We start from the raw sequence: 17,414 nt of genomic DNA, 5'->3' as shown, positions 1-17,414 counted from the left end.
TCTAAAAATGCGACCAATCCTTCTCTGCTTGGGACACAACATTAAGGAGTCAAACCCCCAAAAGGTTCCCTGCTCCCCCAGGAGATGGGGCAAATTTGGGAAACAAAATTTGCACCAAGGAGTATGACAGCAAGTGAGACGGCTCACTGAAAAATGCCATATTCCTGCACAGACTGCAAATTAAGTTCCACAGCAGCCCAAAGCAAACTCTGTCTCTCCGTCAATTTTTAAAGCAACTCAAAAGATCAGCTTTTAAACATAATATATTTATGAGCCAAAATAAACTATCAATGAAACGACATTCAAACAAAAACAAAAACTTTCTTACCTTCTCTGCAACCGACATGTTTTTTCGAGCCACAGAATTGCACCAAAAGTTGTTGGGTCTGGCGTGGACCTGAGGCAGGTTTGTGGAAATCCCTCCTATCAGCAGCCGCAGCAGCAGTAGGATACAGCCTGGAGGAGCAAATGATTGATGAACTGCCATTGAGCTGTTCCAAACAGGAACACACAGTATTTATCTGCTTGTTTCTGTTTGTTTATATCCTCCTCCTTTATCTTTAAATCTTGTGTATCATTAGTGAAGTCAACCATAAAACCAGCATCTTAACGCTTTATCAGGCATCAAAGCATGTGTGTGACTTCTGCACTCATCCTTAATCGCATAAAAAGGATTCTGGGGAAAGTATGATAACTGACATACTTTGGGTTGTAGCTGAATTCTAAATGTTTCAGTGAATGGATGAGAAAGGGTTAACTCCATCTCGTATCACTATCACTTCTCTATAAAGCCCTGCCCACGAATCGTGCTCCAACAAGTTGCAAAACTTTGTTTTTTAAAAGTGAATCAAAATAATTGGGATTCTTATTTCAATGATGTTTCTAGTGGAATTTATGAAGAAATATGAACCAGGATTAATATCCAGTTCAAGCTAAAATGACAAATATGTAAGGAGTCTCTGCCAAAACACAAAATATCACCAAGGGTCTACTTTGTCGCTAAAATATCTTTTTGCACTGTATGCACCTATTACCCGGTAAATATGATTTTTTTTTTACTTAGTGCAACACCCACCACAACCACCAATAAAAAAAGACATTACAGAAACTGTCAATAAAATGAATGGGGTCAAACTCTTATGGGGCTCATAAGAATTATTTCAAACTCCACTAATGAAACCAAAACACATGTGATGGGGATCTCCAAAGGAAGTTATGGGTATTATGGACCTTCAGCTTGGTGGCTATTTTGTGGCAAAATGAGAAAATTGGCAATTTTCCCACAATATGGAAAAAGAAAACTTTTGTTCAAGCAATCTCCACAAAATTTCACTTGCATGCCGCCAATTTAAGAATATTGGGGAAACTTTTGACATGAGTCATTGGCTTCAGCTGACTGAAACAATATGGCACACAAACGCGTGGTAAACAAAAAACCTATGTTACCAAGGAAATAGAAACATTTACTTTTGCTGACTCTTCTAAAAATTACTTAGACCTGTTTGACACCCCCATGCGACCAAAAAAAAAAAAACTGTAAATGTATTCAACAAAAGCCGTAAATATATTCACAAGAGCAAAGAGTTAAACACCTAAATGTAAGTGTTTATAACCAATGTTGGGATTTAATTACATCAGAACTTATTTTTGAGAAATCTATTTTAAAAATTCCATATTCCCAATACCAAATTCTACTATTTCTATTGGCAGATATTTTTTCCACTCATTACAAGGTAAAAAAAATCTTGTATTCTATTTGTTTTAACTTGTTTTCATAAGGACGTTTTTTACAGTGTGTCATGGCTGACGTCGTAGACGTGACTGACCCAGACGCTGAAACCCGGAAGTAACTCACGATCCGAGATGTGGGTTAGAAGAGGTTTATTTTTACAAAGTTTTTGTGGTTGAATCCTCTTCGGATGGAGACTTATAGTTCTTGGGACGGGCGTAAGGCGAGGCGTGGACGCCGAGGACGGCGGAACCAGCTTGGGGCAGGACGTGGACGCCGAGGACGGCGGGACCAGCTTGAGGCAGGACGTGGACGCCGAGGACGGCGGAACCAGCTTGGGGCAGGACGTGGACGCCGATGACGGCGGGACCAGCTTGAGGCAGGACGTGGACGCCGAGGACGGCGGAACCAGCTTGAGGCAGGACGTGGACGCCGAGGACGGCGGAACCAGCTTGAGGCAGGACGTGGACGCCGAGGACGACGGAACCAGCTTGAGGCAGGACGTGGACGCCGAGGACGGCGGGACCAGCTTGAGGCAGGACGTGGACGCCGAGGACGACGGAACCAGCTTGAGGCAGGACGTGGACGCCGAGGACGGCGGGACCAGCTTGAGGCAGGACGTGGACGCCGAGGACGGCGGGACCAGCGAGGGGCGCGGTGGAGAGCTCAGGATGATGAAACCAGCAAGACCAGTGGTGAGGGAACCTGAAGGATAATGCAGAGCGTGGTGAGTCAAATAACTTAGCTTGGAAGGTAGATACTAAAAGGCCAGACATAAGCACCGGAGTGAGTATAACGAACTGGCGCTGAATACTGATGAGAAGATCCCTTAAGAAGGCCGGCAGGGTGATGAGGAGATGAAGGTCAGCTGGTTCCAATCAGCAGAGCAGGTGCAGGAGCTGAGGGAGGGGGAGGTGAGCTGACAGGCACCGTGACAGTACCCCCCCCCCCCCAACGACCGCCTCCAGGCGGTCCAGGACGGCGATCAGGGTGAGCCCTGAAGAAATCGTCCAGGAGGGAACGGTCCAGAATCAAGGAGCGGGAGATCCAAGAACGCTCCTCCGGACCGTAACCCTCCCAGTCCACCAGGTACTGGTGACCACGACCCCAGCGGCGAACGTCCAGAACCCGACTGACCGTAAAGGCAGGGGCGCCGTCGATGAGCCGGGCGGGTGGCGGGGAAGCGGACGGCGGGCAAAGGGGACTTTCCTGGAGGGGCTTGATGTTGGAGATGTGGAAAGAGGGGTGTACCTTCAGAGCCGCCGGGAGTCGCAGCCTGACGCAGGTCGGACTGATGACCCGGTCAATGGTGTAAGGTCCGATGTAGCGAGGTGCAAGCTTGCGGGAGGTCGCCTGCAGAGGTATGTTTTTGGACGATAGCCACACCTTTTGCCCGGGTTGGTAAGTGGGACCCTCTCTCCTGCGCCGATTGGCCATGCGACAGTTACTGTCCCGAGAGCGCTGGAGAGCAGCCCGAGCCTGGCGCCAAATGCGTTGGACACGTTGCAGGTGGTGTTGTACAGAGGGCACGGCTAAATCCAATTCATGAGAGGGAAACAGAGGGGGAGATTAACCAAGAGAAGCTTCAAAAGGGGACATACCAGTGGCGGCAGAAGGGTGGTTGTTGTGTGCGTATTCTATCCAGATGAGAAACTTGGACCAACTGGAGGGATTCTGGGCCGAGAGACAACGGAGAGCGGCCTCCAACTCCTGGTTAGCCCGCTCCGCTTGTCCGTTAGACTGGGGGTGGTATCCCGAAGTCAGGCTAACTGTGGCTCCCAGAGCTGAGCAGAAAGACCGCCAAACCTGGGAGACAAACTGGGGACCCCGGTCGGAGACAATGTCCTTGGGTATCCCATGGTGACGGAAAACTTGGTGGACTAGGACCTCAGCCATCTCAGCGGCCGTGGGGAGCTACGGCAGGGGAATGAATTGGGCGGCCTTGGAAAATCTGTCCACAATGGTTAATATAACCGTGTTACCTTGCGACGGAGGCAACCCGGTGACGAAGTCCAGGGCCAGGTGGGACCAAGGGCGTTCGGCGACGGGCAGGGGGTGAAGGAGACCAGCAGGAGGTGAGTTAGAGGACTTGGATCGGGCACATACCGCACAGGCGGCGACGAACCTCCTGACATCTTGCACCATAATAGGCCAAAAAAACCTGCGTCTCAGAAGATTGAGAGTCCGGTGGACCCCTCCGTGGCAAGACACCCGGGAAGTGTGACCCCACACCAGGACGTCGGAGCGGAGAGAGGAGGGGACTTAGAGAGTGTTATCGGGAGGAGGAGGATGGTCAGGCTCCTCATCCTGGGCCTGCTGGACCCGAGTCTCAATGTCCCAAGTGAGATTGCCGATAACGTATGTGGGCGGAATGATGGGGGCTGCTTCCTGATGGTCGTGGGCACTGAACATACGTGAGAGTGCGTCAGGTTTAATATTGCGACTGCCGGGTCGATAAGTAATGGTGAAGGAGAAGCGGTCGAAAAAGAGGCACCAACGGGCCTGACGGGAGTTAAGGCGTTTAGCAGCGCGGAGATATGCGAGGTTTTTATGATCGGTCCATACGATAAAAGGGTGCTCAGAACCTTCTAACCAATGACGCCACTCTTCTAAGGCGAGCTTGATGGCAAGGAGCTCGCGATTACCGACATCGTAATTTTGTTCCGCGGGGGACAACTTCCGCGAAAAGAAGGCGCACGGCTTGAGTTTACCAGAGTGTTCCTCGCGTTGGGACAGGACGGCTCCGACCCCGGAGTCAGAGGCATCGACTTCCACGATGAATTGGCGTTGCGGATCGGGTTGTATTAGGATGGGTGCGGTGACGAACATGGTTTTAAGTTTATTAAAGGCGTTATGAGCCTCGGGCCCCCAAACAAACGGTTGATTCACCGAGGTGAGTCTGGTAAGTGGTGCGGCGAGACTACTGTAGTTTCATATGAATCGGCGGTAAAAGTTGGCGAAACCAAGAAAACGTTGTAATTGCTTGCGTGAGCTGGGAGTCTCCCAGTTAGCGACTGCGGAGACTTTGACAGGATCGGGTCGGATGTTGCCGGCTTCAATGATGAAACCGAGAAAGGAGACGGAAGTGACATGAAACTCACATTTCTCGGCTTTAACAAATAACTGGTTCTCGAGGAGGCGTTCGAGGACCTGACGAACATGAAAAGTATGGATTTCCGGATTGGGCGAGTAAATAAGAATGTCGTCCAGGTAGACAAAAACGAACCTATTTAGGAAGTCGCGAAGGACGTCGTTAACGAGATGCTGAAAGACTGCTGGGGCGTTAGTGAGCCCAAAGGGCATCACCAGGTACTCAAAATGCCCCAAGGGTGTGCTGAACGCAGTCTTCCACTCGTCCCCCTCCTTCATGCGAACCAAATGATAAGCATTCCGGAGGTCTAATTTAGAAAATATGCGCGCTTCCTGTACCGAGTCTAAGGCGGAGCTGATGAGGGGCAGAGAGTATTTATTTTTGACAGTGATCTGGTTCAACTCACGGTAATCGATGCAAGGACGCAGAGATTTGTCTTTCTTTTGGACGAAGAAAAATCCGGCCCCTACAGGAGACGAGGAGGGGCGAATGTGGCCGGAGGCGAGAGACTCGTGAATGTATTTCTCCATGGAGAGCTTTTCAGGACCGGACAGGTTAAATAACCGGCCCTTAAGAGTAGCGCCGTTTAAGAGCTCGATGGAGCAGTCGTAGGGACGGTGTGAGGGCAGCGCATCGGCTTTGCGCTTGCTAAAAACATTCTTAAGGTCGTGATAACAATGGGGTACATTTGAGAGGTCGGTCTCCTCCGGAGTGTGCTCGTTATCGGGGGAGACAGGAGGGATGGCGGAGCGGAGGCAGTTGGCGAGACAGTGGGGGCTCCAGTTTGTGATGTGGAGATTAACCCAGTCGAACTGAGGATTATGACGGCGCAACCAGGGGAATCCTAGAATTACAGGAGACTGAAGAGATTTGGTGATATAAAACTGAGTGACTTCATGGTGGTTGCCCGAGGTGATCAGGTGCACGGGTTTGGTACGGTGAGTAATGCGTGTTAGAAGTTGGCCACCCAGGCCAGCAGCTTTAACGGGATGATCTAGCGGTTCAATGGGGAGGTCGAGCTTGGATACCAAACCACAATCCATGAAGCTCTGTTCGGCTCCGGAATCGATAAGAGCCCGACAATCATGGTTACGAGAGTGATGACTAATTTTGACAGGAACATAAAGGAAATTATTTCCCTGAGAGTCCGTAGGGGCAGCCTCCCGCGGCCTGTCTTCTAGCGGGGGGCTCTCGAGTTTAAACGTAGTGTGCATTGCTGTACGTGGTGACCTGATCGTCCGCAGTAGAAGCAGGTACCCTCCTCCATGCGTCTGCGCCGTTCCTCAGGAGTGAGTTTGGAATGGCCGATCTGCATCGGTTCCTCCGGGGGTCGGCTGGTGTTTTCTCGCAAAAGGGAGGGTGGCGGCTTTGACACAGGAAACTGAGGAACAGAGTCAGCGATGGTTTTTCCGACAGAACGTGTGCGTTCGTTCTGACGTTCTCGGAGCCGCACATCCGAACGTAGGGCGGCGGAGACAAGCTCCTCAAAAGTGGTAGCTTCGGGCTGAGAACATAGATGGTCTTTGATGTGATCACTTAACGATTGGTAGAAAACGCCTTTGAGGGCAATGTCCGGCCAACCAGCCTCAACCGCTAATATGCGAAAGTCGATCAGATGTTCACTTACAGATCTGTTGCGTTGTCTTAGGCCCAGAAGGCGGCGAGTGGCTTCCTCTGCTTTGCGGGGTTGGTCGAAGACCAGACGAAACTCCCCAATGAAGCGTTCAAAAGGTTCCTGGAAGACGGGGTTAGCTGAAAGATACGCCTGGGCCCACTGAAGGGCTTTGCCACGTAGAGAGTTAACAACGAGAGTAATTCTACAGTGGTCTGCGTGGTAATATCGCGGGGCCTGCTGGAAAATCAGTTGACATTGTAGCAAAAAACCACCACATGAACTCACGTCTCCTTGGAACGGTTCGGGTTGTAGCCGGAAATTCTCCTGAGTCCATGCAGTGGTGGCTGGGTTAGAGCTACTGGCAGCGGAAGCTGTGGAGTTGGAACTAGTGTTAGCCGTTTGTTGGCTAGTTAGCTCAACCAGTGTTTGGGAGATGCTGTCCAGACGGCGAAAAAGATCTTGCTGCGTCGTGGCCATCTGGTTGAGTGATTCAGCTTGACGTCCGAGGGCTACACCTTGTTGTGAGACGGCGAGGCGGAGTCCTTCCGGGTCAGCTGGGTCTGTGTATGGGCCAGTTCGTTCTGTCATGGCTGACGTCGTAGACGTGACTGACCCAGACGCTGAAACCCGGAAGTAACTCACGATCCGAGATGTGGGTTAGAAGAGGTTTATTTTTACAAAGTTTTTGTGGTTGAATCCTCTTCGGATGGAGACTTATAGTTCTTGGGACGGGCGTAAGGCGAGGCGTGGGCACCGTGGACGGTGGAAACTGCCTGAGGCAGGATGAGAGCGCCGACGGCGGCAGAGCGGCCGGAGGCGAGGCGTGGACGCCGAGGACGGCGGAACCAGCTTGGGGCAGGACGTGGACGCCGAGGACGGCGGGACCAGCTTGAGGCAGGACGTGGACGCCGAGGACGGCGGGACCAGCTTGAGGCAGGACGTGGACGCCGAGGACGACGGAACCAGCTTGAGGCAGGACGTGGACGCCGAGGACGGCGGGACCAGCTTGAGGCAGGACGTGGACGCCGAGGACGGCGGGACCAGCGAGGGGCGCGGTGGAGAGCTCAGGATGATGAAACCAGCAAGACCAGTGGTGAGGGAACCTGAAGGATAATGCAGAGCGTGGTGAGTCAAATAACTTAGCTTGGAAGGTAGATACTAAAAGGCCAGACATAAGCACCGGAGTGAGTATAACGAACTGGCGCTGAATACTGATGAGAAGATCCCTTAAGAAGGCCGGCAGGGTGATGAGGAGATGAAGGTCAGCTGGTTCCAATCAGCAGAGCAGGTGCAGGAGCTGAGGGAGGGGGAGGTGAGCTGACAGGCACCGTGACACAGTGTATATGATCAGCTCTGATAGAATATTCTTGAATTGTTGGAACATATTTAGCTTTAGAGATTCACACCAAAATATATATAAGACGCCATCCAAATCTCTTAATGTAGACACCAAAGGTTATGAATCCAAACCTTTAACTTACTGCTATAAGCCATAACCGGCTCTCCCTGGATGCATGGTGGTCCTTTGCAGTGGTTTCCCCTCCATTTGACGTAGTAGAAATCAGGTCAGACTCACTTTCTGCAAACAATATTCCAAAAAATCCAAGTCTCTGTCTGCTGGGCGCAAACCGGATCCTTCACGACAGTTTTTGTCTGTCTTTCGCTTACATCACTGAGAAGTAAAAGTGAGTGGTGTGTGTCTGCAGTGTGCGCAATTTTTGAAGAATGCTGTGTCTTTGATGGAAACAGAAGTTAATGTTTCACCCTAGGTCCCTGTGCAAATACAACCTAGAATGTACAAACTCAGTTTAGACACAAGGATGTCCTCGTTATGTAATAACAAAATTGCTTTCTTTTTTGGTTTATGACTGTCGTTGAAATGCATAGTATATATACCCACTCTTTGACTAAATGGAGTTCTTCCTTTACACTCCTTGCTGAGGGCAAACCTCAAAGGTGGCACTGAATTGTGCAATAATTTCAAAGGAACTGTAGATTTCACAGATACCATTCCAGATTGAGATACGTTTACGACGACTTTGTCTGAACTTGTCTAAACTGTCGCTGAGCGTGTGTCATCCTCTTCTTACCAAAGTTTTTTTTAGTCCACACTGAAACAGGTGTTCCATGAATGTAAAGTTTTTAATTTCTAACTAACCATGACACAGATACTGCCCCCCCCTCCACACACACCCACTCATATTTCAGAAAGACATGACTGAAAGCTGCTATTTGTTTTTAAATAGACAACGTCACAGGATTTGACATTTGTGCAATGTTTTCCTGTGACGATGGAAATCCGTCCTGCATGAGGGCTTGATAAAAATTAAAAGTGAAAATAACAGACACTTCATTTCTATTTTACTCAAAGTTTTTTTTTTTGCGCTATCATCTGTGTGTGTGTGTGGGGGGGGGGGGTGTGTATGTGTGCGTGTGTGTGGTTGCTGCACGATTCAACTGAAGAGGTTAGCTGACTCCAATTCATATCACAGCTGGTTCCTTCCTGAAAGGGACAAAGCGGGTTTAGAAGATGAATGAATGGATGAGGTTATTTCAGTCATAAACAAACCAACCAGATGCCTCAATTAAAGTAGGCGGAGCCTGCTGGCCCCCACATCCAACATTTGAAATGTCGGATTGGCAGATTTCATGTAGCCCTCTTTCAAGTGGTAGGGGTGTGGACTTCAAACAAGCTCACTCCTGATTGATAGGAGTGGTTGCCATAGAAACGATGACACAGACCGCCTCAGTCTGACCAGGACCACTGTTTACTGACGAGTTCTGTCTCCAACACGCCGTCGTCTGTATTGCGATGAAGGGTGACTAAATTGACTTCTTTTGGTTGGAGCCAAAAGTAAACCATTTTCTGCTGTGTGGATGACGTCACACTCAGTGATCTTTTCTCAGTGAAATTTGCATGTTGTCCCCAATTCAATTCAATTCAATTTTATTTGTATAGCCCAAAATCACAACAACAGTCGTCTCGATGGGCTTCGAAGTAAAACATGAAATCAAAAGGATCACGAATACAAAGAGTTCAATAGGAAAATACTAAAATGAACTAACAAACTGACTAAGCTATACTGGCATCCCTGCCCTTAGACCCCCCTTCACTGTAAGGAAAAACTCCCCAAAAAAAACGGATTCCGGAAAAAACGAAGAAACCTCATGGGTGCCCACATGAAGGAGGGATCCTCCCCCAGGACGGACAGGCGATTTACCAGAACTCTTAGAGAAGAATTAACTTATCTAAATCTACAACTACATATGTAAAAGTCCAGCAGACAAGCTTCATCCAGCCGTGGTTGGGGGGACAGTCAAAGGCGCGAGTCGAGCCGGAGGCAGGAACCACAGCCAGGTGTAGGAGCAGGAGCAGAGACGAGGTACTCGGTCAGGTACAGAGCAGAGACGAGCCAGAGATGAGCCAGAGGCAGGATCCACAGCCAGGTGTAGGAGCAGGAGCAAAGGCGAGGTAAACGGTCAGGAACAGGAGCACGGATGAGCCAACAGGAGTCTGGAAGCACTCCCACTCCCCAGGAGGGGAGGAGAGAGGAGGGGATGCAAAGATAATCTCCAGGTGCTCTGGCCTCGTCGCACAGTCCGAAACAAGCTTTTCAGGTGGACTGTGAGATGTCTTTGTGTAATCCTGCGATGCCTTTGGCCTTTCCCAGCTGGGTTATAGGCTCCGGCAGCCCTTGTGACCCCTCACAAGATCCTGCAGCTGGTGAGTGAGTGAACTGTTCTGTTATTGAGATTATGCACACAGAGTGAGAGCCAAAGGAAGATCCAGTTGATGTGGAAGAAGTTTTTTTTACCAACTCTGTGGGACAAACCATTATCTGAACAGAGAGGGGCAGGAGTGTAGAAGTTTCGTATTAAAAATGTGTTTGGTTTTTTTAGGGCTTGGTGTGGTCTCATTTTGCCCTGCATGTGTCCTGGTGTGCGGCAAACCCCCTTACTTACAATTCATGGGAAAGACCGGGAGTTTGTGGTCTGTGGGGACGGTCAAAGACTCACAATGGAGGTTCTGAAACTGTTAGTGTGCAGAATAATGCTTTCCTAAGAAACCTGCAGTTAAAACATCACATGACGACACAAACTAAAGAATGCTCAGAGCTCTAGAAATTATTCAGAGATTATTCTTTTGCTTCTCACTTCAGCTCTGGGCTTTCCTTCTGTTTTGGAGGATTCTCTAACGTCTAAACCTCTAAATCTTCTGCTGAAACTTGTTGCTGAATTCCCCTCAGGATGCTGAGAATTGAGATTGAGAGATGATGAAAAGTACCGTCATCCCTCTGCTGTCAGAGGGTCATTTTTCTTTCTGCATGGCTTCAATGACCCCGTTGTTAAAATGTCGATGTGTGTGTGCGTGTGCGTGCATGAGAGCCCTTTACAGCACATTATCTTGTAGTTGCTCCTCCACACAAGCACTCGTCACCATGGTAACACCCAAGCAACAGCACGGCCTCTTCTCTCTCTCTGTCTGTCTTTTTATCTTGTGAGTAATTTTACGTTTTCTCCTTCGACAGATGTGATGCAGGCGAGGCAGCTCATCAAGAGAACCTGTTTGCCTCTTCACGTGTCCTCCACATCTTTTTTGAGAAATAAAAGGGAATATCTGATTTTTTTCCTCCAGGGGAGCAAATGCCTTTGGAACCACATGAGGGGTCCTCTTTGTCTCTTCTCTGGATGGACGAGGGTTCTGCATCAACAAGGTTTGCTTTCTGTTTAGTGAGGATAAGGTCCACAGGAATTAAAGAAATGTAAAGACAGGATTATTACACACAAACAAAACCTTTTGGTTATTTTATCCCAATACTGTAGCTGAGATCTTTGAACAAAAGCATAGACAGATATCCTAAAAGCCCTTCCATAATAAGACCTGCTGGATGTGGGACTCTAACCGGATCAGAAAAGAGAAATAGCATGGAACTTTTGCAGCATCTTCCCGTCTGTCCAGCCTGCCGTCAAGAATGCCACACCGTCCTGATATTGCCATGCTCTCACACCATGTGTAGCAGGTGTGTGGCAGCTGGAGGACCAACAGGATCGTGCTGCCGTGAAGCTCTGCTCTCTGTCTGCTCCATTCTATGCCCCTGCTGTAGACGCTATGTGGAGCTGCCGTGCTGGAGCTGGGGATGTGCCACTTCCTGTCTTCCTAAACATCCTTCCATAAAGTCTGAGCATGTCAGCAGACAGATGGGCTTCTCAGATGACTCACCTGAAGATTGCCCTCACCATGCAAAGGTAAGCTGCGATGACATTTACAGCAACAACAAAACGAAAGAAAAAAACATTTATGGTTTGTATTATTTATATCTTATTCAAAAACTTAGAATGAGTCCAATCTGGTTCTATGTTTGGATCCTTGTAATGTTATGATGTCAAGATGTTTATGATTTATGTGCAGATCAGAAAAATGTGATCCTCCTGACTACCAGAGAAAAATAGTTGTCCTGTTTTTAACACATTTCCACTATTAGGTATTTATCCAAGTGTGGACCAACATAATGACAAAAAATAAATGTACATTTTTGGAATTTTTCTTTTTTGCATTTTCTTGCCTCATTAATGCTGCTTTCAGGAAGGTGCAGCCCACGCCCGCTCCGATTGTGAGTATGTTCTGCTGATTTAAATGAAACTGAATCTAATGGAAACACAGTCAGAGTAGATTTGCTGGGCTGAAACTTAAATGTAAATGTTTGGAATTTAAAATAATAAAAAAGGTCAAGATGGGGTCATTTGGAAACCTTTGAGGAAACCTTTCAAATCTCATGACGAAACCTTTTAATTCTAATTTTATGAAACAGACACAAAACTTCATCTAAATCTTGATAGTTCTTTTGCTTTAAAACAAAGTATTATTTGCATTTTTAACAAAGCTGCATGTTTACTTGAACTGTTTTCTGAGACCCAGTATTTCCAATCAACCCTTACATATAATAGACAGATTTTATTGGACAATTTACGCTGAAAATACCCAAGTCTTCTTACTCCGTCGTACTATAGTAATATGCTGATGCTAAAATGTGATAAATAGGATTTTTTTATTCCAGTCAATCCGTTAAAATCCACATCTGTGGTGGATTCTGGAAAACAGTCCTCATTTGCCAATTCCGCGGAGACGACACTAGATGACGCTGTAGAGCTGCAGGAGAAGGAAATGGAGCAGTCCGTCTTTGGTATGGTTTCCCTCATCATTATGAGACTTTTCCAAATATTTTTTTTTTTGTTTGTTTTGTTTTGTTTTGTTTAATTCACCGTGTGGTGAGTCCCGGTGTTGTTCCGTCCCGTTTTAGGCCTGTTTTTCTCTTTGGACCCTTCATGTGTGCCTCCATCCCTCCACCTCTCCAGTTCCTGCCTCACAGTGAGCCACCATGGAGACAGTCCTCTGCAGAGCCGCACGCGCCTCGGCCAGGTGTGCTCTGATGTTGTGATCGCACGCGGACAGTACTACTGGGAGGTGGACGTGTGCAACAGCTCCATCTACCGGCTCGGTAAATCCGGGATTTGGTTTCGGTTGTCGCCAGTTTCCTCCGAAATGCAGAGAGCTGCGCTGTTAGGCACCAAAGCCTGTTTGAGTAAAACAAACACGCACGCGGGCTGTGAGCACGCGCGTTCGTATTCCTCATTAAACCGACCCACTGGATAGCAACACTTACAGGATGATTGGCCTGCAACCATTCAAACAGCAGCTTTTTTCATTAGAAATACCAGAAAATGTCTTTCAGTTTGTACCTTCCGTGACCTTTAACTTGGTTTTTGTCTTGTTTTGTGTAATTGGATTTGTGTGTTTTTATTTTCATACAAAATTCTCTTGTGACTTTTATTGCCCAAACTCAGGTGTGACTCTGTTGCTCAATAGTGTGTTTCAAAGCTGACATGGGCTCTTTAACCTGCAGACTAAGATTGCGCGATATGAGGAAAACTATGCGATATTAGTGATCAATATTGCGATGGGGATATAACTTGTGATACATGAACAAATGGCAACAGTAACAAGTAAAACAACAGTAAAAAAAAATGTTTTAAATTATTATTTAGTACATGACCTTTAACCTCAGAAAGCAGCTGCCATCTTTAATTTAAAGAAATCTCCTTCAGTAACTTCTACAAATTGAAACTTTTCCTACAGATTTCAATCTATCACCTCCTAACTCCTCGAGCATCACTGGGAAGATGCATTTTGAGTGGCGTTTCCATGGAGAGCTGGAATATGTTAACGGTCCCGTGTTGTTCGTACATTTTTTACTAGAATATTTTGTGAAAATTGAATACACAAGTCCAGGACTCAAGCTGATCAAAACTAAATAACATACGACATGGCTATATTAGGAAGGTGATTATCAAAAAACCCTCTGCTGTCAAGGAGATCCAGAAATGTAAGTTTGCTCAAAATTACATAGACCTGTTCATCCCCCCCTGGACGACCAAATAATAAAATGATTGCTATGGAAATAAAACCAACAGTTTTCACGTCCAGCTCTGATTAGGCTGGCAGAGGCAGAGGGGTTTAGTGGCTCTGGGCCATGCAATGCCATTCGCGCCTTTAATTATATTTACTTTTTTAACATTAAGAATGCTTCTCTTAGTGGATGAAGGATGCTTCAGAGGTCTTTTTGTGTGATTTGAATGGAGTTTGTTTTTGCTTCTTTAAGAGAAAATCATTTTCCATCCACTCAGGAAGGCTGTCTCTGTCTCCTCAGGGGTCTGCTCATTGGATGGTTGTAGCGGCTGGTGGCTGCAAAGGAATGGCGTGTGTTTCTCTGCGGTGTATGATGGATGTGACGAGCCAGTTCATTCTGTCCCACCAGGGATCAAAACCATAGGAGTCTTCTTCAACCTGGGAGGGGGAATCCTGAGCTTCCATAACCCCTATTATTACCCCATCATGTTACATGTGCCCCCTCTTTATGTGCCCTTATAAGCCCAATACTGATGAACCCCAAAATGAGTCTTCAGAGTCTTTCCAAAGACCAATCAATCGGATAGCTCTTAAATTTGGAGGTCTGTCAGGTGGAGGTGCCTTCATTTGAGCGTGCTGGGTGCTCACGGGATGAATGAACATCCTGTGAAATCTCAGACCTGCTTTTCTGTAGCTTTGAAGAATGACATCTGAAACGGTTTGGGTCCTGGAACAGACCATGTGTGCTGATCCACAGATCCTTTTTCTTATCAGGTTGGTTCTGGAAAATGACAGGGGAGGAAATGAGGGGACATAGTTTGCTCACATAAAGGGAGGGGGCAGCAGATTTGACCAGTATTTGACCAGACAACGTTGATATTCAGAGGATTCTCAAATCTGTTTGCGGTTTACAGCTTCAACCTGGGACATCCCTAGGATTGTGGGTGATACTGCCATGTGACAGACTGACAACCTGTCCAAGATGAACCCTACCTTCACCCAACAGCTGCTGGGATAGGCCCCAGCAACCCAGTGACCTCAAAAGGGATTCAGAAGGTTCTGAAGATGGATGGATGGATGGATGGATGGATGGAACAAAGGAAGCAGCAGAAGGCAGTCATAGGTTTGGGAGTGAGAGTGGCCTCAGTTTTCTGTGAGCGTCAGTCGTTTCCTGCTTGCCTGAAATCAGTTAAGCAGCAGGTCAGACTCAGTAATAAGCAATGAGTCAAAGAGAAGCTTGTTAGCTAGTCGCCTCTGCAGCCACTCATCAGGATGACTGTGTTGATGTTTACCCGTGGAGGCGTGCAGCAGGCGAGTGAACCAGGCTGTGCATGAGCCTCCTTTGCTGCAGCTCGCTCTGCAATTCTCCTCATTTATTGGCTTTTTTCAAATAAAGTGTGTGGAAGCAATTTGACTCTTGTAAACAGAAATGAGACTGGAGTGATGCAGATTTCAAAGTGCCGACAGAGCATGCGGGGGCTGTCTGCCAGGAAGGATGGATAACCCGTTGTGGCATGTGTGTTTGGCACCTTCTGCTTGATGGTTCTTGCTTTCTGAACGTTAACCGTGCTGGTGGATCCACTTGGGCTTCAGCGAGTGGAAGTACAGCTTCAAACATTCTGCGTCTCTTTTTCTGTGCCTATATTTAGCTGTCAGTATTACTTTGAGTTTTACATGTAAAGTCAACATATTATTTCCACATAAACACACCTTAATAAATTCATTTTTGAAATGCGTCTTTGCTGCAGGCTGAACAGTTAAAAAGGAGAAAGCTTATAAACCTGCATTCAATTTTCATCTGGAAAGACTATTATTTTTTTCACCTTTGTATATATTTTGTATATATTTCAATTGCATGTGGCAAAGCATTGTGGTTCCTTTAGATGGCACTTTCATCTTTTTATTTAAACTTCAAGAAAATCCCTGAAAATCAAAGATGTCCCACTTTCTCAATAGATAACATTTTTAAAATCAACAGATTTACTTTTATTTACTTCTAAACCTCATAAACTCAGATTCTAACAAACGGAGTTTGGGGTGATTTGATGATCTGCTGTCCACAGCTGCCGTCCCTCCTTTGTTAAAAGTCTCTTTCTTTTTTTGCGTGTTTCAGAGCATCTGTCCACAGTTTGGCCTTAACAGTCAGTAAATGCTGCGTCTCTCTGGAGGTGTCAGAATCAAGCCGCCCCCCACTCTCCAGCCCAGCCCATGCTGTGTATTTAGAAATGGCTTTTGCTTGCTAATTGCTCGCCATAATGACGGAGAGGTTCTCCTCCATCTTCACTCTCTGCTCGGACACAGGAGAAGGTGAAAACAGGAGGCGTGTTTGAAAGACCGCAAATTGATGCCGTTTGTTTGAATCAACATCGACTCTGAGACTTCCCCTGTTTGCAAATCATGTGAGGAAAAGAGCCCCCACCACCGGGGGGGCTACCGCCAGCATCAACATAACAAAGTCCGCAGATGGTTCGGTTCGGCTGTTGTTGAGCTTCCATTTAGTTTTAGAATCGTTTTTTTTTTCTTTTTCCTTTTATTATTGAAACCACAGATGAACTTAGAGATCCGTGCGCAATGCGCAGCAGTGCGCAGCGCTGTGCGCATCAGCAGGAACTATTTCCCTTTTTTCTCCCACAAGTCTGACTTTGATCTGGCTGCGCAGGAATGCGACGGGAAATGTTCATTTTGGTCATCTAAACATGAGTCACATTCATTTCCAGTCAAGCTGCCGAAAACACGAAGAGTAAATACGGTCATTGTGACGAGGAGCAGGATGTCTGCCAGATTCATTCAGCGACCCCACAGCAATCAAAAATATAAAAAGTCATTGAAATATTGACTTGGGTTGGAATAAACAAGCAACTGATTAAAAAACATACTCTAGTAACAGTTTGAACATCTGAAAGTGTTGACATTTGGAGTCAACAAACACCTTTTTCAGATTATATCAATATACTTTAACATGAGTTAATAACCCAGATAAAAAAATCTGCATATTGAAATGTTTATTCATGATGAGTGTTTGAATTCTGACCTCTAGAATCCACATTTGGAACCTTTTACTTTTTTTTTTAGCTAAAGACAAAATGACCAAAATTTATTTTAATTTATTTGGAATTTTTGGTGTAAATATTTGTATCTTTGGGCCAAGCAGGCATTACAAAGTGGAAGTTTGCTGTTTGACAGAGATGTAGGTTTTTTAAGACATAGTAGAAGCGAAGTGTACCTATAGAGAGAGCTCAGAGAATTCACAAACAGGTCTGATACAGTTTCAGTTTTTGTTGAACCAAAAGTCAGCAAATATACTTTTCCACCCAATCTCCTGCACCTATCCCGCCGCCTCAGTCTGAGCAGGATGAGGCCCCCTTGGGTGTGCGCGCGCTCTCTGAAGATCCAGGAAGGATGGTTATAAGTGGAGGCTGAAATCATTTATGGCACAAGGGTAAAAAACACACACACACCAGACACTCATGAGGCGCGCGCACAGGATTCGTCTGATTTGGCTTTTTTTTTAGAAAACCATTTAATGATGTCGTCTGCGCGTTCCTTCCACTTTGCTGTAACTCCCATCAGGTTG

General features: G+C 46.8%; 1 protein-coding gene across 13 annotated transcripts; it reads left to right on the top strand.

Annotated features, from left to right (window-relative positions):
* The first annotated feature begins 334 nt into the window (after nt 1–334).
* On the top strand, nt 335–15,576 carry LOC105355490 (uncharacterized). Of its 13 annotated transcripts, none has more exons than XM_078956539.1 (7): nt 335–406; nt 11,072–11,150; nt 11,541–11,682; nt 12,020–12,047; nt 12,492–12,617; nt 12,735–12,932; nt 14,142–15,576. In XM_078956539.1, the coding sequence occupies exons 2-7, from the start codon at nt 11,080–11,082 to the stop codon at nt 14,360–14,362; spliced, it is 786 nt and encodes a 261-aa protein (XP_078812665.1). In that variant the 5' UTR covers nt 335–406; nt 11,072–11,079; the 3' UTR covers nt 14,363–15,576. The 13 variants fall into 13 exon arrangements, 12 of the variants coding, with proteins under 12 accessions (XP_078812665.1, XP_078812662.1, XP_023817341.1 ...); XM_078956536.1 differs by having other exon boundaries at nt 11,454–11,682; XM_023961573.2 differs by lacking the exon at nt 335–406 and adding an exon at nt 7,421–7,560.
* Nucleotides 15,577–17,414: the final 1,838 nt, after the last annotated feature.

This window comes from Oryzias latipes, chromosome 13 (assembly GCF_053564925.1).
Source record: "Oryzias latipes strain Hd-rR chromosome 13, Olatipes_Hd-rR_3.1".
NCBI classification, from domain to species: Eukaryota; Metazoa; Chordata; class Actinopteri; order Beloniformes; family Adrianichthyidae; genus Oryzias; species Oryzias latipes.
Note: the sequence above shows the minus strand (reverse complement) of the source record. Positions and strands in the feature narration are given on the sequence as shown.